The 23,171-nt window shown below is 50.5% G+C and overlaps 1 protein-coding gene across 3 annotated transcripts in view; it reads right to left on the bottom strand.

Annotated features, from left to right (window-relative positions):
- Nucleotides 1-15,772: 15,772 nt before the first annotated feature.
- The window catches only part of LSAMP (limbic system associated membrane protein), a 425,251-nt gene continuing 417,852 nt past the window's right edge, over nucleotides 15,773-23,171 (bottom strand). For all 3 annotated transcript variants that reach the window (XM_061357680.1, XM_061357678.1, XM_061357679.1), the window contains one exon: nucleotides 15,773-16,450. In XM_061357680.1, coding sequence (XP_061213664.1) covers nucleotides 16,353-16,450 — 98 coding nt within the window. In that variant the 3' untranslated portion in view covers nucleotides 15,773-16,352. The remainder of the gene's footprint in view (nucleotides 16,451-23,171) is intronic.

The following is a 23,171-nucleotide window of genomic DNA, read 5'->3' as shown; positions in this document are numbered from 1 at the left end:
ACTCCTGTCTGTCCCCAAATAGCACTTCCCATCCTTACAGCTCTGAGTAAACCTGCTGCAGGCACACAGAATCTGCATGCGTACGCTAAGGGTTTCTGTCAGTTCATCGTTGCCAAGCTCATAAGATCACATTTGAAACTGGAAACACCACCTTAGCTCACTCAGCTCCTCGCCAGGACCCTGATCTATGCACGTGGGCATGGGCCTCTGCTTGCAAACAAGCACAGTCAGCCACCCCTTCTGCTTTGGTTAATAGCCACGTTTAAATGCCACTGTCATTCACCTGTACGGTGGCAGCCACCTTGCCTGGGTATCCTTTGGCATGTGGTGACATGGTAGCTGGTGTGATAGGGAAAGAGAATGAGGGTTTTAGGAGGCCTCAGCATAGAAACAGAAAAGAATCAATCATAGAAGGCATAAGGAAGGCAAAGCACTACTGAATCAGTGACCCCCTTGCTTCGTGCTGAGGTAAAGGGGACTTAGGGGTCGCAGCACTCCAGTAGTGCCGCAGGGTTTGGAGAGCCATTCAGTCTGCATGGCAGACACAGCAAAGCATCCCTGTGCTGCTCAGAACAGATCAGCCCTGCTCTCTGCTGCTGTGGAGGCTGCTGGAGGGGAAAATTAGATTTGCCTTTTGTTCAACAAGCCTCATGGAAAGGCTTGGCTCAGCTCAGCTCAGCAGCTGGTTGAAAAGCAGAACCTGCCCATGGTGCATGCACATGGGTACTGGGTTGAGAGGGACCCCGCGAGCTGTACCTTCTCCCCATCAGCTGGCTCTGATAGCTCATGCTGGTGTAAAAGCATTGCATCCCCACCACGGAGACATCAGCCTCCCTCAGCACCTGCCCTGCTTGTACTGCAGAAGACATACTTTTAAATGATGGAAGAGATCCTTGGGGTCCATCCTTTGCTAAACCAGGCTCAGGGCCCTTTGTGCATGCATGAACTGCCTTGGCTGACTGTGGATGCCCCTCTCCCATTCTCATCCCACCAGAGAATGTCATGGCACATCCTGACAACACGCAGCTAAAGAAGGGGCAGGCTGCCCTCTTCCTTTCCTCACGCTGTACTCTGGCTGATCACCTCAAAGGCAGCTCCGGTAACATCTGTCTGAAGGTACTGATGCTGGAGCAGCATAGATATTTGTGTTCCTATATTTTTTCCATGAAACACCTTTTTCCTAAGCTGTGGGACAGATTGGAATCTGACAGGTTCAGCTGTTGCTGGATGAAGGGAAGAGCAGAAGCAACAATTTTTAGGAGAACTATCTTAAACTCTGTGTAGGATTCTGATTTAGTAGTGAAAGTGCAGTGCTGTTTGAGCTGATACTCCGTTATCCTGTTTGCAGCACACGCTAATAGCATCTCCATTCATGAAACAATTCAGCTCCTGTCCTTCAATGTTGATCTGTTTGTTTTGCTCTAGAGCAGCTTTTGATATGCAATGGTTTTGCCTTCCTGCATATCTATGTGTACAGGAAAGGCATACACACCTTTCCAGGCTGCCAGCCTTGTATTTGTGTGTTGGCTCCTGAGGATGTCCCCTCTCAACAGTGCGTTATTTCATGGGGGTGTCCCTTTGTGAACACTTGTTTCTTTTCCATCTTCTGGACTAGCAGAGGACAATGTGAGCAGACAATAGGCAATGAAAAGAGAAAGCACAGAAGGCAAGGCTAAGAAAGGGTGGGAGCTGGGATGGAAACTCATCTTCTGTTTCCACCCGACCAGGTCCCAGTGACCCATTACAAGTGCGTGACTTGCCTGGCTCTGCAGAAACCACGGCATGCAGTCTCACTGGAGACTCAGCCTGACTTCAACTAGAAACCCTTTGTTCTCTTCAGCTCTGCCCTCGCCTGCAGAGCCAGGCTGTCCAGATGCAGAGCATCTGCCTGCACACGGTGAGGGCTGAGCTTCCAGCCCATCACAACCAGAGATGCAATGATCCCATTGCACTCATTCCTGAGAATCACATCCCTTCTTGTTGGAGATGATAATAAAGGGCCCCACTCTCTACTGGTATTTTCTCAGCACCTCTGCAAGGTGAATGCAAAGCGCTATCAAATCCCAAGGGTATCATTTCATCCCTGCTCTCCAGAGGTATAACAGATAAATCACCCTTGACAGGGAGTTCAGCCTGATTTGTCTCCTTTCTCTACTCCCTTCCTATCAGATACTGCAGCACCTCCCTCCCTCCCAGCTCCCACAAGATGTGCAGCTACTTCTACACATCCTCTTTCTACACCCCTGTTAAGTTACTGAGCAGCTGAGATAAAAGGTTCCCACCTTCATAAATAATCAATGTGGGCCAAATGGCTCGTGCTTGCTCAACAAAATCATGCACTAGAAACAGGAATGGAAGAGACAAACACTAACGCTGCAAGGAGATTAACTACCTCACAAAGGTGGAAAGGAGATTTGAACAACAGAATAACAAGTGAATAAGAGTAGAAAGCAAGGGAGCTGAGCACCCATCAAACGCACCATATGTAGCCACGGTTCTTTTATCTACATGGGTGAATCCCTCCTGTTTGATAGGTTCTACATGTAATAACTCAGAGGTAGGAGGGTACTTGGTGGTGTCAGTAAATCAGTGCTGATTTTCACCATGTGGGTATCGGCCCCTTAAGGCGGCATCTGTGCCTAGAACCAAAATTGCACAGTAATTGCGCTCATCTTTTCAGGTGACAGAGATGCTGGGTGAGCACAAAGAGCGCTACTGTGCCATTTCTACTGGGGATATCCACAGGCATTGGTAATGAGCATACATGGAAAAAAAACAAACCCAAAAGACTCATGCTTGCTTCACCACTAAATAACCTCTCACACGAAGCTGGCACCATCCTTCTGAAGTGAGGCTAAAATGATGCACATCTGGCACAGTTAGCTCAGGAGGTATCCCTAAGGACTACTCTGCTTGTGGTATGAATCCCTACTGTTTGTAAGCACTGGACAGAAGCTGCTACCACAGCAAGAATGCACAGAAGAGGATTCCCACTCCACTCCCAGCACCACTGCACTGCTTTGAGTGGCTGAACACACAGATCCAGGCCTGGCTGTTGAGCCTTGTTCTGCAGTGGGTGCTGGCTACAGGAGGATGCACAGGGCAGTGCACAGGCTCCCTCCCCACGACATGCGCCTGATCCCACCCTTGATAAGCTTATATCTCTCAGGGCAGGGGGGTACAAAGGCTAAAAACCAGCCACATGTCACAGAGTCAGAGCAGGAGAACGCAATGGCATTGCTCGTGTTTCGGAGATGGGCAGGGACAAAGTTGAGCAATTCATTAGGGGAAATTGCCCAACCAGCTGAAGAACAGGACTGTTCCCTCTGGTACACAAGCAAAACCCATCTTACACAGCTGCTGTCCTTGTGCCATGAGTCAAAGCCTCCCTGACCCTAATGGTCAGTCCATCCCAGTTTCTTTGCCACATGAAGCTGAGCACGTTGGCTTTTGGCCGCATGAGTAGTGATGGTTCCCCACTCCTGTTCACCTTCACTGCTCTTTGTGGCAGATATGAATTCAAAAAGGTGAGAGGGAGGATAGCATCAAAGCAAAGGCACCATCCTGCTCTGAATACATGTTCTCACAGCTCTAGTATTTACTTAAGAGCAAGGGGGATCACTGAAGCGCAGGAGGGAGAGCTCCGATAGCACAGACAGTGAGCAAGGGAGTGTGTGACAGCATGTGGATTCCTTGGGAGATGAAGTTTCATTGCTCCCGAGTTAACCTCCTGAGCTTCTCACTGCAAATCTGCCTCATTCAGTGCCTCTTGAAATGAGTTTCCATTTGTCTGTCTGGTGCTAATTTCCCCTCATTTGCCACATGGCAACCGTCATTAGGGGCACAAAGTGCTTCCACTGTCCTTTATCCCTTCCTTCACTCACTCTCCTTACTGCCTCATGGTTTGTTAACTCTGCTATCACTCAGTTGTAACCAGCTCCTCTTGGTCTGGTGTGGCTGCCTCAGGATGTCACATCCCTCCACTGCCAGAGGACACATTGCTGCCTGGGGCAGGGGGCCAGGGAGGTGCTTTAGAGCAGTTGCAAGCCTTTATTTGAGTGTTGCAGCCCCTTCCCAGAGGTGTTTGGTCTCTGTCCTTATTCAATTAGCTGGTGGGGGTAAGAAAAGCAGCACAGGAAGGCTTTGGACAGCATTTAAAATGCTCTCTGATTATGTGCTCGTTGCTTTCATGGTGATTCAGGGTTCGCTTGGAGCCAGGACCTGGCTCTTAGCTGCTGGCTCCTTACAAAGAGGGGATCGGTTGTGCCCCCTCAGGAAGTGAATCCTCCTCTGCAGCCAGCAGCATACCCAAAGCACACCAAGAGGTGCAGCTCCCTAGGGAGATGCCCTGCTCCATCATCCTCAAGCAGCCCAAAGCCACGCTTGCACACCCATCCCTCCTGCAGCCGCCTGCTGCCAGATCACTTGGCAGTGAAAGGCCTGGCTGGGCTCAGGCATATGATGACATTTCTGTCCTGCTAGCAGAGCACACAGCACTTATGGTGACGGGTAGCAGGGCCGTGTCAGCTGGAGCCCCATCCTGCAGCGTGGGAGGCTTGCCCTGATGCCTGTCAGCAGCTCTGCTGTGCCAACCACCACCTCGCTAAAGCCTGGCAAAAGAGCAATGTACCACTATGAGCAGGAGCAACTCGCTCCAGGAGCATGGCACTGTGCTCATCCACACCCTGTGCCGGGGATGGGAACAGCAACACTGCTCCCTGCTCTGCCTCCGATGCACTGAGAGGCCCCATGCATGGGTACCAGAGATGGAGCTCAGGTACCACTAGCAGCTGCCTTCAGCAATGGACATCTGAGCTTCTGTGCCATGGATAAGAGCTTTGAGCAGGCAGAGGCTGTGCTGAAGGCTCTGTGGTGGAAGGAAGCTCTCAGGCTGGGTAAGGTAACGTTCATGGAAAGATGTGGTGAGCTCACCCCTTTCTTCACAAGCCAGACAACCAATACACAAGCACTGGTGGTAGGAAGGGGGCTGTCTTGGCTCTGCTAAACAAACCAGTAAAGTCAGCAGCCAGTACAATGGTCTGGGAGAGGTTCTTCATGGCTGGAGAATTCCTCAGGCCACTCTACAAATGGGTCATGAACCCACAGGCAGGCACAGCAGCCTTTATTTGAGCAAGCTTCCCAAAACACATTGCATAGAGGATGCACAGTGTAATCTCAAGCTGCTATGGCTGAATGTAGTGTCTGTGTTTTGTTTCACTTGTGCCAACTAAGTCTTCCAGTTCAGTTCTAGAGATCTTCCAGTAATGATCGTTGTGCCACCCTTATACCCAGAGACCCATCTGCCTTCTTGTATGACCTAGGTTATGCTGTTCCTTGCTGCAGGCTGTGCCACCTCTTTGTATGCTGCTGGATGGTGCTGGCTTCCATACAGCCAGGAGGAGGCAGGGCTCCCACCATCAACCTCAAAGAGGACCTCCTGGTGGTTCCTCTGCCCCTGCATGGCACTGAGAGAAAGAGGGTTTGGACATGGCATATGGCTGGGCAGGCAGGGATGGGGAAAGCCCAGCTGGACTCAGAGCTTCTCCACATGGCTGTTTCAGCTTGCTCACTTGCCTAGGGAATGGGGAGGGATGGGTTGCAAGGAGTAAGTCTATAGACTTTTTAGTGGAAGATCCTTGCAAGATCCTTTGGCCTGAAAACAAAACAACTTCTCTCATAACTGGTCCTGATTACTCCACTTGGCTGTAGGGGGGATTAGACTATTATTCTCCCTAAAAATGTCGATGTTAGATAAAGTGCATGGCTTCAGTGCTGGGACGGGAACCCAACAAACACCGAGGCAAAAATAAAACCCACCTCAATTCAGGCGTCTCCAGAAACAAGCCTGCATGACTATCAGAGCTACATGGGATCACATAGAACTGACTGCAGGACCAGGACCGGAAGCCAGGTACCCTGTGAGGGGCTGAAGCTTTGCCTTGTGCATCCCCACTGACCCCCATCTGGGCAGCATCCTCGAGGGATTCAGGCCCTGGAAGTGATTTCTCCATTGGAAGGACTGGGTTGCAGAATGGATTGCAAGCTAAAGATACAGTCTTGGAAGCTGGGCTCCAAAAGATGGAAAACCCAGATCCACATGCTGGGCTGGCAGAAGTAGGTGGGACCATCTACTTCTACCAATGACTTCCACAAACTCTCCCATTGCTGCTACTGCAGCCTGTCACCACTCCTGAAGTCCCAGACAGAGCTGGTAAAGAAATAGCACCAAAGGAAGGGGTAACAGCCGGGCAATGCAGAGGTGTGATTTCCAAACCACACCTAAAGGGCGCCTTGCTGCCATCCAGCCCTTTTTGGAGCAGCTCTCATCTGGCAGGGTAGTGTTGTTTCTGCTCAATGTTTTGCATTTTGGCTGTCATATTTTAAAGGACCTAAAATCAGGTTTATTACCAAGGTTACTGGAATGTCCGAGTGCTCTATTCTGCATCTCAATTAGCATCTTCCTCTCTGAGAAAATGGTTCAAAAGTTCATTCCTGTAGGTTCCCGGTCACTGCAGCAATTTTAAGCTAAACTGGAAAGGCAGCGCTTTTGAGGAGAAGTAGTAAATGTTCTCCTATCTATTTCATATGCTATGGAAGCATTAATCATCTGTGTAAAGCTCACATTCTCCAGTGTGATCCCAAGTTTTCATGGACATTACACCTGCCATGTGTGGACAGAGTTTGTGACACAGACAACAGACCAGTAACAAGGTGTTAGGTACAGGCATCTCCCTGGAAGCAGCTCATTGCAATTTCCAGCTCTCCTATGTAACCCATGCCATTCAAATATGCCCCTCCATGCTCCTGCGATGCTTGGCTCTGGATTTTGTGGTAAGTTGTGACATTTGCATTGGTTTATAACCTAGCCCAAAGTGCCACATTTTGAGAAATGGTATTCAAAAAAATCCTCATTTCACATCCCAAGGATCCAAATACAGTGTCTCTGAAACAAACACACTGCCTTGGGATTCCAGGACGAATCCTGTCAACCTTAATAGTGCCAACAATCTGATCAGGTATTCTACCCATTGCAGTTTATGTCTCTAAACCCAGCTCTTCGCCTGTTCTGACAGCGCCTGCTTTGGACAGCAACAGCCAGACTTGGCTGAACTGCAAGGCAATTTTATGGTCACACATTTTCCTATGGCCTTTGAGCACGATAACCCTTAAACTCATTTCCAATTGCAATTTAGCTGTGTTTGAGCACAGTTGGCCAGCGAGGACAGATGAAGAACACAGTCCCTGGAACACCTCCTCACTTTTCATACTCTTCTGGAAGTTCCCACTTATCCTAAGTGCCAAGAATTTAGCTCCTCATTTACCGGTAGGTCTGCATCACTGCTAATGATTTCCTATGTACCTTTCCCAGTGACAAGGGGGTACCTCTAATAGCTCCTGCTACAGATAAAGTTATTCATAGTAAAGGCAGCAATTAATGCTAATGAGTCTGCTGTTAGCAAGTCATACTATTGGTGTTATGCTCAGGCTTCACGAAATACAAAGCTTGGGTTTGTTAAGCAGATGCCAGTGTTAACAGCCAAATTCTCTTCCCATGGATAAGTTAGTGTTAGTTAAACGTGCCATTAAAGATGATAACCATCACAAATGTTAATGAAATAGAGGCTGTGTTCACCAGGGGTTTTGTTGTCTTTTTTAGCGTCAGCTTTAAGGTGGTAGAGGTGAAAAGGCACAGGCAGCTTTTCCATGTGTTCAGAGCAGAAACGGAGGTGGAGCTCTGTAAAGCTGGTGACATCCATGAAGAGCACAAGAAGTGTGTTTCGTTTCCACTCAGCAACTGGCCAGTAAGGCCTAGTATTGACCTTCATACCCATACAGTACATTGACACCCTAGTCTGGGGCTGCCCCACCAGCTCTGCCTGTGGTCCCCCTGCTCCATAAGCCCCTGGCTCTCCCGGTACCATGGAAGAGAATGGTGGTGATGGAAGAGGGTTCAGTCTCGAATAGCAGATGTGTGGTAAGTACTAGCCATGTTCATGTTTGCAGTCCTGCTTATGCCTAGAACTTACTGATGCACCTCTGCTTAGCATGCTGGTGGCGCTGGGCTTCTGAGAGCAGGCTTTATTTGATTTCATGCAATGTAAGAAACAAATCTGTACTCTACTGAAAAGCAGGCTCTCGTCGTCCTATGTCCAGAAACCAAATTAAATGCACTTTTTCATAGAATACACTTCTATTTTGTATGTAGGTCTCAAGTCTCCACCCCAGCGAACTGTAAACAGGCAGTAGAAGAGAAGGTGGAAGGAGAAACAGAGGCAGTGAAGCCACCACACAGATGCTGGGCAGAGCAGACCCAGCAATAAGAAGCCCTGTTTTTTTCACCCCAGCAGTGTGTGAGGATGAGACCACCTTGCTCACAGAGCTGCAGCCAGGCTCTTCCACAGCCTGGCCCTGTGCAGCCTCTCCTGCTGCTGCTTCAGTGTTAGGGTTGTTGATGTCCTTGGCTCTCTGTCCCTCATACAGACCATGTGGAGATATCCCAGGTGATGCTTTATCCTTTCACCAGACTCCTTAGATCCTGCTTCTTGGTTTCTTCACCTCTTTGGCTGTGTTTCCTTGTAAACTTGCCCTGGCTACTCTGCTGCTCCTTCACAGAATCAGAATAGAATCACAGAATAGAATCACAGAATGGTTTGGGTTGGAAACAACCCGAAGATGATCCAGTTCCAACCCCCTGCCATGGGCAGGGACACCTTCCACTAGTCCAGGTTCCTCCAAACCCCGTCCAGTCTGGCCAGGGCTTTGACCAACCTGCCCTTCTGCTACAACCTTCCCTTCAGCAGCATCCTTCCCTTCTGCTCTCTTTCTCCTAACCTATTCTTTTCATGCCTGCTTGTGCCCATGGTAAACATCCCTGCCCCTCTCTCTGTTGCCTTGGCTGCCCTCGTTCCCTGCTTTTGGTGCTCTCCATTCCCCCGTCTTCCTTTTCTCTCAACATAAATCCTCTCCAGTGCTGTGTCCTGCTCTGTTTTCTTGGCCAGCATTTCCTGCCTCCTTCCCCACTTGCCTCCTCCTCCATCACCACCGTCATGCTCTGTCTTTCGGTGCTCTTCTCCCATGTGCTGCACAACCTCAGACAACTCCTTTCATATTCCTCCTCGCTCTTCCCTTCATGGACCTGCATCCCTGATCTCGACCTGTACCTGCACACATTCAGAATTATGCTATTTAATTAAAAACAAGTGGCTAATTGCAAGAGCTAAAGGCTTCAGGGCTGGGCACTGCAGTTCCACCCATGCTATGGACAGCCGTTGCATCCCTCCTCTCTCAATTCACACCTATGTACAGCCAGACTGCTCCTTTCACCCTACGGGACCAGTCCCCTTGGGGTGACCCTAGACCCAAACCCCTTCTCCCTGCCCTGCTTGCAGCCCTGCATCACCCTGCCCCTCCAAGGCAGGTGAGGGAAGGGGCAGCCTGGCCCATGTCCCAAAGGTGGGCTGGGAAGTCATCACTAGGCACAAGCAGAGAGGAGACAAGGCAGGGTGTGTAAGGAAGGGAGGAGAAATGAAGAAACAGGACGTCCTTTTCACGTTTATTTAATTTTTGTATTTTTTTGTTCTTTTTTTTTTAAGATCACAGAAGAGCAGAGCATTCATACATGTAAAGAAACAGAAACGAGAGAACAGAAGTGAAATACATTGAGAAAAGAACAAAATAAAAAGCTTCTTTACTTCTTTGATTTTTCCCATCGCTGGGGTTTGTTCCTCCGTTTGTTGGGTTGGTTTTGTTTCTCTGATTGGTTCTTTTACACACACACTTGCGCTTGTTTCCAGTTTTCTTCCACAAAAAAAAACCAAACCAATGGCAAAAAAGAAAAGGGCCGTTTTCTCGTTTCGTTAAAGAGAAGTTCAGCTCATGTCTACAGTGCTGGGGAAAAATATATATAAAGATATAGATATATATATATATTTATATGTATATAACACTGTTAATGAGGAGAGTTCTAACCACCCCACCGTGTAGCAAGAAGAAGGGACTGGCCTTCGCTCCCAAGGTCTAGAGAATGAAACTTGGCTCCAGCTGGGAAAGTTGAATGACTTTGGGAGGCAACGGTGGCACCAAGGAGGCAGGTTCCTGCTCTCCTCCCTTTCCTGGCACACACCTGTGCTCCCTCAGGAGGTCTCCATGTAGCTGTGTGGGCAGGCAGAGCCATGGGAGCAAGTGCAGGAGTGTGTGTCTGGCTGTGCGTGTGTGATGGAGGGCTAGGGATGGAGAGCGCCTGCATGGTATCCGTGAGGGCTCCCGTAGCATGGGTGCAGTAGAGGGTGTGCGTGTGTGCCTGTGTGCAGCTGAAATGGGGAGCAAACATCGTAAGTTTGGAGGACAACCCCACCTGGGAGGTGCTCTCCTCACTGGTTGGCTCCTCGGTGGTCTTGGTCCTCATCTCCGTCCTATGTGGTATGGACAGAAACATCCACACACCTATCCCCAGGGCATGGCTGGAGACACCTCAGTCTTACACTGCACTGATCACTAAGGCTCCTCACAGCGTGATGTGCACATCCCAGGGGACCAGGAGGTGTGTGCCTGATGCATCAGGAGCACAGGCAGGGAAGGGAGGTCCTGACCTCTCTGGGAATGGCCCTTCTTCAATGTGATCTCTGCCCCAAGGGCGCCTGCTATGCATGCAGCCCTGCCACCCATGCTGTGCTCATGGCCTCCTGTCCTGCACTGCCCCATCTTCCTGCACTTCCTGGGCACAAGGCTTACATGCTGTGTTAGCTGTGGCACCATCTAACCTGAGCCTGCAACAATGACCCTTTGCTTGCCATCTGTCTGCGCTAATTAGATCTGCTCCTCTTCCTCAAGCCTTGCCTTGACTGGTCTCCTCACACACATCACCCCGAGCCACAGAGATACAGAGGACCATACCAACATACCCTCACCAACCTGACTTCTGCTTTCCTGTTATGGTGAGTGAATCAACAAGCAAACACGACATACTGCCCTAGTGGGAGCCAACAAGCAAGCAAAATTCAGGGAGGCTGTAGGAGCTGCCTGAACATCATTCTATCAAGTTACAGGAAGCAAAAGAGAAAAGGGTTTTAATGCTGTAACACAGCCCTTAGTCAGCAGGAGTCACGCTGTTATAAAAGGTCTTCTGGGCATCCCATTGGAAATGAAGCCACCCTAGGACTAGCACTGAGAGGCCACGGTCTCCTTGCTAGTGAACGTGGGAGTTCTGTGCATGCACGATGGACAGCACTTATTCCTACCCTTTTCCACGTGCATCTTGGAAATTACCATCCAGTTTCTCCATCATTTCCCTGCCTGAGGCTCTGTTCTTTCCAGGGGATGGTTTGCTCCCAGCATCCATAACTCAATTAAGTTTTGCCTGCTAGAGGCAGAGAAGCAATAAGATTGTGCAGAGACTGAGAGAGAGGATTGGTCACCCCCGAGCATCTCCTCTGTAGTCGTCTTGGTCGGCCATCCTTGGTGTCAGTTGCTACATCACATCAAGCACCATGATGATTTGGGCTGCTGGTCAGTGTGCGTGGAGGAGAGGAAGCAGAGGTGTGAGAGGGGTTGGGGGGGGAGAAGAGCTGTTTCCCTGTGCCTGTAGATTCCCTCATCAAGGAAGGGAGAAGTGGTAAAGCACTGCACAAAGATTGAGCTGAAACACCTCCTGGTGGCAGGGCTGCAAAGGACTCTCAGGTAGCTCCTCCGACTTCCCAGATCCTCTTCCCCAATGCTTTTGACTCATGAGGACTTGCTGCTGATGATCCCTCATATTCCTTCCAAATGTGCAGCTCCCACTCAGCCTGGAGACCATGTGGCTTCTGATGGCGACTTTGTCCATGCTATGAGCTTGCGCTTTCACAATGTGACTGCTCAGAGGGGTGGCCTGAGGGCATGGCCTGGATGCACCTGGAGCTAAGAAGAGCTGGTGGGGCTTGGATATACTTGGACCAAAAGTGGGGCAAGCAGCAGTACACGATCTGCCCAAGCGGTGAACAGTCAGTGGTGTGAGAAAGGTGCGCGGACAAAGACTTTAACTCTCGACACGATGCATGTCACCAATGAAATCTTCATGAATGGCACGTTAACATGCACTTGGTGCTAGCATGGGGCGACACAACTTCACTGGTGAAGAAAGCAGGAGGGGAGGAGGAACAGGGGAGCGCATCACTGAGCAACATACCCGCAAGCTGCAGGGCTGCAAGCAAACAGAAATAAACACAACTGCCAAGATAGATAAAGGTGCTGGCTGGAGCATCCCATGTCGCCCTTCCCAGTCATTCAGAGACAGGCGTCTGCTTCGATTTCCATGTGACCAGACACACGCTCCAAGCAACATGCTACAGTCATGCATGGAGCTCATCTGGCTCAGGGTGGCTGCGTTTCCCCTGTCCAGCTCCTTTCAGAAGGACTTGCCTTCACCCCTCCTCTCGGCCATCTGAAAAGGGTTAGAAATCTGCTAGCAAGTATGGGGCCATATATTAAATCTAAGTCTTTGTTCCTCTGCTTGGACATTACCAGACATCTCATGTAACTCTTGTAATATTTACAGACCAGTAGAAGAAATACAATTATTATTTTTTTTCCATTTTGTTCATTTCTTTTTATAACACTAAATGTTAAATCTCCATCAATCAAACACAATTACACTTACAAGCTCAAGGAACTGGTGTCCCATTCCAAACCCCCATCTCCCCCAGTCCCTAACCAGCTGAGAGGCAGCAGGAAGCAAGAGCCAGCTTTCGGGGAGGGTATGGGGAAGACAGATAGCAACATGAACGTAGAATAGAGGTGAGGAGGAGAAACAGCTTCAGAGAAAAGGGCCTGAGACATGAGAAGAACCTTTGCAACATCCCTGTCAAAGAAAGGGAATAGGGAAAAGCGTTTGACCTTGCCTGTGTTCCCTATGTTCATCTGGGCTCTCCTCTAGAGAGATGCTTTGAGCAATCCCTGCTTGTGTTCAGGAGGATCAGGGGGATGCTAACAGCATCCCATGATGCAGGATTAGCTTCTCAGAGCAAATCAAGCTCCATCCTGCCCATTATTCCCCCAGCTGTTATAGGAGCAGACATCTCCAAGAGCGGGGCTCCCAGCACTGCTGCAGATAACAGGCACACTTGCATTGGTGGATGTTCTCAGACAGGTCTGCAAGTAACTGGCTTTAACCCTGTTTCACAGTGATGTGGCCGGGTCCTGCAGGCAAGACCGAATCCCACCACTGGGGTTGTGGCTGTTTCCTCTAGCTAATAAGCAGATGGCTTCAACAAAACGGGTGTCCTGTTTTCAGCAATACCTTTCCCTTTAACCATAAGCATCTTTGATTTCTAAAACAATATGTCCTCCCAATTTCTTCAGGACAGAAAAGAGGTGAGACAATGAGGTGCCAGAACCTGTGACCACTGACACCCCAAAGGGCTCTGATGTGTATGAACCCATTGCCTAGGAGGGACGCCACAGCAACAAAACCAGACAGACCCTACAATAGCAACCAGGCTGACGTCAAAGAGAAGCCCAAACCTAAAGAAAATGGTGGAAGCCAGCATCAGCTCAAGGCTGTACCAGGGGGATAAGAGGCCCTGTTGCAGAAAGAAATCTGGAATTGGTACTAAGACACTGAATACCATGACCCTCTTGAGAAACAGGCACAAGGACTGGAGCCTGAAGGATATAGGGCAATTGCTTCCTGGTCTGCAGCATGCCAGTCTCCAAAGGAGATGCACAAGTCCCATCAATGACAGCCCTATCTCACAAGGGGGGAGCTGTCCCTGGATACGCTGGGTTTTCATATTTCAAGCACCAGTTGTCCAGCTCTCCCCTCTTGCACCAAGGCACAAACACCCCCAGGTATGGCTTTGGGGCCTGGAGGAGCGGTGGGAACACAATTTACCACCATCAACCCACAGCAGATCTGCATCACCCGAACTCCAGTGTCTTGCATCAATCTTTAAAGCTTCCTCGCCCATTCTGGCTGCCTGTGAGCAGCTCTTGACTGCCTGCTTAATTGTGCGCCTGCTGCAGCCCATAACAGCTGAGCTCAGCAGAAAGGAGGCAGTGCTGCAGTGCAAGGTGTAGGGACAGGCTCACAGGCAGCAATTCCCGCTTTCCTTCCTGGTAGGAAGGAAAATACCCAGTGGACATCCCCTCCCGCAAACCCAGAGCCTTCAGGAGCATGGGAGAACCAAGTCTGATGGTGCTTGGAAGCTCAGTAGTGCCAAGCACCTGTAAAACACTAGTGGGATGGTCACTGGGTTTGTACGAGCTAACTCAAGTTCCTCCCTGCACGTCCTTCCCCCCAAAACCAAGTGGCTGCCTGATAAACCCTATGTTTTATCGTCTGCTGCTGTGCATGCTGGGCTCATGGCTGGCCAGGAAACACAGGACTCTTACACACATGCATTGGAGTGTATGGGTGCTGGCTTCTCCACTCCCGCTGCTTGCTCTGCACCACCCAGCATCTTAACCCTGTTTCTCACAGCCTGTTCTCTCCCTCTCCTTCTCCTCACTGAGAAGCCACTGAAGCATCTGATTCTGCTATGGGAAGGGTGATGGCAAGAGACAGACCTCCCAGCAAGACCAGCACCCTTCAGAGGAGAAAGACCAGGAGGAATTGTGCTGCCTCCTTCTTTGCTGCATCACTTTAACCACTTCCTTTATAAGCCCAGGATGTGGGACCTGACATTTGTTTTTCTTCTTACATTCATGGGTCCTGGACATTTTCTGACCCCATTTGTTTCAGACGTGAAATCTGCAAAGTGAGTAGTGGTGTACAATGCACACACACGCACACACACACACTCACCCTTACACAGCATAGATTCCCTTTTATAACAGGAGGACAGTAAGAACAACAACAAAAGAAAGGGTATCGGCTCTATTTCTGCATGACTACCAAAATGGTTAGGAATTACCAGATTCTGGTTTTCACGCTGAGGCATCATTCCTATGCACACACTACACCTAAGGAATGGCTGCTCCAAGGTCTCATCACTCCTATCCCACCATCCTAGCCTCCCCTTCCCAGGAGGGTTGGGTGGCTGTATTCTATACTCTGTTGTGCTGTAGGCCAGTCCTGGTTTCTTCTGCTTATGTGGACAAATGCACAAGTGTGCACATCCCAAGCACGTGTGCAAGCACTCGTGTGTAGTTGCTATGCTGGTACTTGAAGGCTGAGAGCCAGGCAGGTAGCAGGTGGGAGAGGAAACAAGGCTGAGCAAGGGTGCAGATGGACTCTTGCAAGCAAGGTGGCCAGGAATCAAAAAGCCAGTGAGGATGCTGGAGAGGGCACAACATGGGAACCTGTGCTGGAGCTGCCCCTCTCTCCTCACCCTTCTTCTCTGCCCTTCTCTCAGCATCCTGTCTCACACTCACAAGGCAGGACATTATCTACAGCAGGATGAGCATATGTACACGTGGTCTGTTCCTTTTGCATGCTTGGAGAGAGCAAGAGAAAGAGAGAAAGAGGGAAAAGAGGGAGCGAGAGGCACCATGTACACGCATGCACACACGCACACAGGCAGGCATACAAGGGAGAAAGAGAAAGACACTTGGTTGAATTGAGGCAGGGAGAGGATTAAAACAAAAGTATGCTTTCAGTGGAGTTGACACAGCTTTAGTTCAGGCCAGCAAGCGCGATGGTGCATGAAGGAGAGGACAGGAAAGAGGATGTTTGGCAAGGGCTGGATGCACAGGAGCGCAGGGTGAAGTGAGGAGAGGAAGGGGTTTTTCACAGGACACCAGTGTGCAGAGAGCTGCAGGAGATTTGCTCTGGTTTGTGGCTTTTTTTTTTTGTAACTTTTTCTTGTTTTTCTTTGCTTTCAAAAGTATGAACTGGTCGAGCATCAGCTCACAAAAATGACCCAGGGCATCTAAAAAGTGAAGTGGCTATAGACAGCGAAGCATAGCCCTCTTTCTGCAGAAGAAAGAAAAGAGGAAGGAAGGAAGGTAAGGGAAAGAGGGAGGAGGAGAGAAAAGAAAAGGGATCTTCTGTTAGACTGGCTTCGTGGGTGTCATCGGATTGTTTTACATTGCAGCATCCTCCGGCGGCATGATCCTCGCTGGCGCTCTGCTCTCTGCCTCGCTTTGTGTTGTCTCCTAGATGGTTGGTGACTTGACAGCCGGCTTGTCAGGTTTTGGGTTAAATGTTGCTGAGTCTTCTTTGCTGTGATTTTTCCTCTCCCCCCCTCTTCGCTCCTGAACACACAAAAGTTGTGAAAGAAACAGTCCTCTCTCTCCCCCCCACCCCTTTTCCTCTCTCCCCTCTTCGCTCTGTCTCCTGTTTTGTTTTGTGTGTTGTTGTTGTTGTCGTGTTGTTGTTGTTGTTTTGTTTTTTTAATTATTATTATTATTATTATTATTTTTAATACTGATTTGTATTAACATTTGCTGAGTAGGCAGAGCAGGGACGCTGCCAGCAGCCACAGTGGGACGGCCAGACTCATGGAGCCGTTGTCTACTCTCCCTGTGCCGGGTCCTGCAGGGTGCGAGAAGGGAGAGAAAAGAAGACAAGATTACACATGGGGCTGGGTGAGATGGGGCAACACAGGACCATGGTGCTTTGCTCCTGCGGCTGGGAATGGGCTGCAGGATGCAGCTGCCTTCCTTTCAGGTGAGGCTCCATCCAGCCCACCTGCAGGCTCTTGCAGCCAGCTCCTCAGCATCCTCAGTCTTACGCTCCTACCCTCCCTAAGCAGGACCCAGGTGGGAGAAACAGGGCCTGGAGCAAGCAGGAAGGCTCCACACTGGCTGTTCACCATCTAGGAAACACTGTCCCGTGAGTGCAGGGACATGGCTCACACCTTCACACATCGCATCCCCAGCCACCAGCCCCGCACCTCCCTGCTCCGCCACCTTCCCATCGGGATGCCAGGGCTCGTTGTCATTCTGTGCGGTGGCCAGTGCCTGTCTGCAGCCAGGCACGGGCTCCGCGGGGGCTGATTCATCACAGCGCACCCATCAATAAAACATGGGCCCGAGCAGCGGCCGCCAACCCTCCCAAGGGCTGCACCGTAATTATCTGCTTCTCCATCGGGGTGGAGGAAGGCTTTGCTCTTGTGTGTGTGGTGAGGGTGCAGGGTGTGCCAAGGTGGGCGGTTTTTCCTGAGGATGGGAATCACATACACTGGGGTCTGTCAGAGGGGGCTGGGAGGAGCGCTCTGCTGCAGCAACAAATAACACAGCCTCGCTCCGGGAATATTAAGTGCTAACACTCCTGACATCTTCTCATTCATCCTCCCATTTATGGGCTCTCTTTTCCGGATGGCTTTAAAGGCAGCGATGCTGTTTGAAATTCACCCTGTGATACCAAGCCTCGGCAGCCTTCTCTTTATAACGGGGCTGGGAGGTGTTCGTGGCCATGGTTTTGTAAATACGTGCTCATTGTGTGCATGCGTATACATAGGTGTATGCACATATGTACATTTATGTGTATTTGCATAGACACAGATGCATGTACGTATGTATTTATATGTGTTTGTATATGTATGTGCATATGCTTATACACGTGTGCGTGCGCATGTATGCATAAACATACATCTTATGTGTATATATATGTGTATGTATATGTATATACATGTCTATGTATACATGTGCAGTGTTTTACACAAAAGGAGTGCAGGAAGATGCTGAAGTGTGGAGATGGAGATACTTGGACTGATCCAGCTGTGGAAGAAAGCAGGCGTGTTTACACCAAGAAAAGCTAATCCTAATGGGAGGGGGGAGCCAAAATGAAGAGGCCCTGTTCTGGAGGGCCCCTTGGGATGGAAATGCAGTTTCTTCCTCTCAGAACCTGCAGAGTTTACCAGGCAAAGAGCCACTCTCTGCTGGGTGCAGCGCGGGTGCTTTGTGCCTTGTCCAGCAGCACAGTCACTATTGAAACTCTAGCTGGTGACTAAAAGGCAGCAAATCCAAGCAGGGTGTCCCCAGAGCCCCTGAAAATCTCTAGCACTTTCATTTGTGTGATTACTTCCTAATGTAGCCCATCACTTACTAGATCAGCTGTTTGTGCCCCCATTCTATTCTGACATTATTAAGTATGTGCTGAACTGTGGAAAATTTATATTCCATCTATGGCTTCCTTTCTCAGTCCCTGCTTGTCTTCTGTGGCCTGTCACACGCATCCTCCAGCACTGTTTTCTCACTCCTTGTTTGGGTGACAGGAACTTACTTACCCCTCTGAGCTCAGGAACCAGTTTAAGTTCAGCTACTACAGTTACCTACCTGTGCTTCAGCGGAAGCATCTTTCATGGTCAAGTAATTGGGGGGAGGCTGTTTGGGACCATTTGCATCCCATATTGGCAGTGAAGTCCCAAAATACGACTCCTCTGTCCCAGAAAATAATATGGGTTCAGCAACCACATATTTACTGTTTGGCTGAAATACTATTTGTCTATCACACGCATGTATGTAACATACATATATCGCAACCATCCCGCCCCTTGCCACTTTTCTTGGGTGCACATGCAATCATAGCAAAGACACGCGTACCTATGGAGGCAGGTGATGCACACCTAGCACAGCAGACGGAGGGGGTGTTTGGCCTTGGCTGGGCATGGCTTGGGGGTCTGTGTGCTTGGTAAGGGATAAAGGTATGGTGTGGGATGGGATGGTAAACAGATGAACATCTGCAATACCTAGGTATAAGAGAGGGTGTGATAAAGGGCCTGGAGCCCACTGTGGTTCAAGGCTGGTGCAGCCCTGCACATAACCCTGGGGGGCTGCATGTAATCCCTGTGTGCTATGGTTACTGCCATGCGTGCTCTAAAAACGCGGGAAGGTTATAGTTCAATCACAACAAAAAATCCTGCATACTTTGAAAATTAATTCTGAGGTGGTTTGGGGGAAACCTGATTGCTCAAACCTAAAAAAAAAAAACCCAACAAAAAACCCAAGAAAAAAGAGTGAAAATGTTCGAAGAAAATGAAATATTCAGCAAAGGGCTGGAGCACCTCTACTATGAAGCCAGGCTGAAAGAGCTGGTCTTGTTCAGCCTGGAGAAGAGAAGGCTCTTAAGAGACCTCAGAGCAGCTTCAATGCCTAAAGGGGGATGAGGAGGGGCTGTTTACAAGGGTATGTATGTACAGGACAAAAGGGAATGGCTTTAAACTGACAGAGGAGACACTGAGATAAGATATTGGAGTAAGTTCTTTACTGTGAGGGTGCTGAGGTGCTGGCGCAGGGTGCCCAGAGGAGCTGTGGCTGCCCCATCCCTGGCAGTGCTCAAGGCCAGGTTGGACACAGGGGCTTGGAGCAACCTGCTCTAGTGTGAGGCATCCCTGTCCGTGGCAGGGGGTTGGAACTGGATGAGCTTCAAGGTCCTTTCCAGCCCAAAGCACTCTGTGGTTCTATGACCTGTCAGGGCGATCTCACGCAGCAAGTGCCATCACTTTTGAACTCCATCGCTTTCAGCCTCCTTCCCCGGCCCCACCTCGGCATCGCCACGCTGCGACATCCCATGTCGGCGTGACGGCTCCTGCGTGCGTGCTGCATGTGTGCATGTGCGCGCACTGCGCGCGTTCACGTGTGCGTGTACACCCGGGGCACGCACGTCCATCCCTGCCCAACGCGCCACGGGGGCGCGCACGCACGCACGCACCCGCAAACACTTCCCCACCGCTCCCGGTGAGCGGCGCCGCGGTCTCTACCGCCCCCTGGTGGCCGCAGGGAGCGCTCATCCCCGGGTGACCCCCCCGGTGAGACACGGGTGACCCCCCCAGCACGCTCCGGCACCTCCGCGGTGGTCTCCATCCAAGAGGAGACCCCTTCAGCGGCCGCCTGCTTCCATAACCCAGAGCCCGTGCCCTGGAAATGGGCTCTGCACGCTGGTGTCCCCAACTAACCACCCCCCCCAAAGGGCGTGAGCACACGGTGCCTTTGAAGGGTGCTTCTTGCACTGCAGCCAGGGAAGGAAGTTTGGTTTATGATAGTAATGAGTTAATAGGGAGGTTTTCACTATAGGGCCCTAGACCCCGCGAGTCACATCACATGAATCAAATCAAGAAGGAGCAAGCTGAAAGTGGGCGAGGGGAAAAACAACTGCGCTTCTCTTCCTCACACCAAATAGAGGCACATTTAGATGTCCGGTGTGGATGCAGGTGGAGCTCTGCCATGGTGCCCAGCTGTACTGCAACAGCCTCACGGGACACTGCGCCCATGTTTCCAAGGGTTTATCGGTTCCTGACACCCTGTAGTGTCTTTTGAGCCACCCTTTGAGCTGGTTCCTGACACCCTTTGCTGAGATGGAGAGAGCTGTGTCTCTCAGGGCTGAGGGGGCCATGTGCAGGGTAAACCCTTCCTTCCACGCAGTGTGAAGCAGAGGAGCTGCTGCATGGGCTCATGTGGAGTGTGATGCTGTGAGAGCTTCACCACCTCATGTGCTGCTGCCAAGGCTGCCTGACCTTTCCTGTTCTAAGCCCCTGTGGTGCTTCACAGCATCAACAGGGCAGGGGGAACGGTCCCGTGCTGGGTGTTCGCCTTGGGGTGGTTTGATGTGTTTGGCAGTAAAAGAGCTGCAGCTAAAACACTTCTGCTGTGTCAGAGCAAGGCTTGAGGAGGGGGGAAATGTTTTGTTTCCATTGTAAACTAAAAAGCAAGCCAGTGACTGTCCCTCAGAACACTTCTGCTGATGCTTTGGCTCAGCGCCCTGCAGCGGTGCAGAGATTTGGTCTTTCAGAAGAGGAAATGGCTACACAAAGCTATCTGCCTTCAACACCCTTTGGGGAAAGAGTCCTCACAGGCTTCACAAGTCTTGAATGACTTCCCTGGGACCACCTCTGGGTTAGAACTTGGGCCCCTCACAGGTTTTAGGCCCCTCCATACAACTGGCACAGCACTGCTGGACTTGTTTCACTACAAGGGACATACAGAATGGTTTGGGTTGGAAGGGACCTTAAAGCTCATCCAGTTTCAACCCCCAGCCATAGGCAGGGACACCTCCCACTGGACCAGCTTGCTCCAAGCTCGGGCTAACCCGGCTATACATACACTTGTTGCCTGACCACAGCAGAGCCAGGCTAAGGGAGCTGCTCAGTGTGGGAACTTTGAAGGTCCCTTCCAACCCAAACCAGTCTGTGATTCTACTATAAGCATTCAGGTAGGACAGATAATGGAAACAGGTCCTGGGAGAAGGGGAGATGAAGAGAGGAAATTAAACCCTGATCAGCCATAGGGAAGCAGGAATAGTGGGAGAGAGGCGGGTACAGAGGAATGATGGTGTTTATGGGAAAAGGAAGTTAGGAATTGCCAGGAATGGAAAGGCAAGGAGTCAGTCCCAGCCCAGGCCAGACCTGCAAGTGAAGTGGGGCTCCTTACAGAGCTGTCTCAGCACGATGTGGTGCCGGGTGAGCCTCAAACGCCGACAACAGAGGGCAGCAGCACGGTGTGAAGGGGTGCTGCGAGCTCTGCAGCATGCAGCCGAGCCACACTCACCCCGGGGTGCCCTGTGTAAAGCTCCCTGCCCGGCACCCCTCGGTGTGCGGTCCCCCTCGGCCCTGCCGGGTCTCGAACCGGTGGCCACAGCGCCGCTTCCCCGCGAGGTGGCAGCCGAAGGCCGAGGAAAGCGGAAGCTCACGGCGCTACCGGGCCCTCGGTAAGGGGCGGGGACAGGCACAGGCACCCCGTGTGCCCTGTCCGGGGGTTACAGATCCAGTTCCTACCCCGTGCCACGGGCAGGGATGCCTCATACTAGACCAGGTTGCTCCAAGCCCTGTGTCCAGCCTGGCCTTGAGCACTGCCAGGGATGGGGCAGCCACAGCTTCTCTGGGCACCCTGTGCCAGCGCCTCAGCACCCTCACACTAGAGAATCTTTTTCCTGATACCAAATCTATATCTCCCCTCTTTCAGTTTAAAGCCATTCCCCTTGTCTTAACATCACCTGCCCTTCCAAGTCCCTCACCAGACTTACTCTATTTCCCCTTTAGATACTGGAAAGCTATTGAAAGGTCTCCCTGGAGCCTTCACTTCTCCAGGCTGAAAAAGCCCAGCTCTCTCAGCCAGTCTTCATAGGAGAGGTGTTCCAGCCCCCCATCATAAGAATCATAGAATAGTTAGGGTTGGAAAGGACCTTAAGATCATCTAGCTCCAACGCCTCACACTAAACCATGCACCCAATGCTCTGTCCAACCTGGCCTTGAACACCACCAGGGACAGAGCATTCACAGCTTCCTTGGGCAACCCATTCCAGTGCCTCACCGCCCTAACAGTAAAGAACTTCTTCTTTATATCTAACAGAAACTCCCCTTGTTTAAGTTTTAACCCATCACCCCTTGTCCTATCGCTACAGTCCCTGATGAGGAGTCTCTTTTTAGCATCCTTTTAGGCCCCCTTCAGATATTGGAAGTCTGCTCTGCATGGCCTCCTCTGGACTCACTCTAACAGCAATGGGAAGGAAGGAGCAATGGCAAACCAAAGCAGGACCGGCCTAATGGTCTTCTAGATGCCTTCCACCCTGGGTGGCTGTGGACTCCATGCTGTTGACAGGCTGACTCTACTTACAGTGAGGGTTCGAGCCCTGCTTCTTGAGCAAAGAAGAGGCCCCAAAATGAGAGAGGAATAACAGAAAAAGCCCCCAAACCTCTAAAAGAGAAGCTGCAAGGGAAGGGGATGTGCACCATATAGGTATCTCTCTGCAGCCTCACTCCCTGGGGCCTGGAGGGGTCTTGGGTTTTACACTTGTCAGCTCCTCCACAATAAGTAATATTTCTAGCCTGTTGACTCTCTTGCCAGGGCTTCAGAAGATGAAATCTTTATTATCATGAAGGCTTAAAAGGAAGGAATACTGTTAATTCCATTTTCAAGGTCATACTTTGAAAGTTATTAATTTCTGGCTTCCAGGGCTTTCCACTCTACTCCGAGGCTTTAGGGATTACCAGCTTCTACTTACTAGGGTTCATCTGGGGCTTTACTCTTGCTACTTTCCTGTTCTCCCCCCCTCCCCTTGGAGGAGAAGTCATGATTTTTCACTCCCTGTTCTTAATGTTGAAACTCTTCTGTGTTCGTTACCTGCTGGTATCCCGTTCTTACTACAGCCCTGCTCCTGTAATTAAAACCGAGCTGTGACTGCAGTGGCAATAGGTTGGCTTTTCCAGAGGTGGAAGCACCACTGTGTAAACTAGGGAGGATGCCCTCCAGCAACTCTCCGACAAGATTAAGGAAACGTCTCTGGTGTCTATCAATCTTAGCACATGGTTTAATGTATT

The sequence above is a fragment of the Neopsephotus bourkii genome, unplaced genomic scaffold, assembly GCF_033783945.1.
Source record: "Neopsephotus bourkii isolate Nb327-2 ecotype Australia unplaced genomic scaffold, CSIRO-AGI_Nbou_v1 NB_911, whole genome shotgun sequence".
Classification (NCBI taxonomy): Eukaryota; Metazoa; Chordata; class Aves; order Psittaciformes; family Psittacidae; genus Neopsephotus; species Neopsephotus bourkii.
This window is presented reverse-complemented; position numbering and strand designations above follow the sequence as displayed.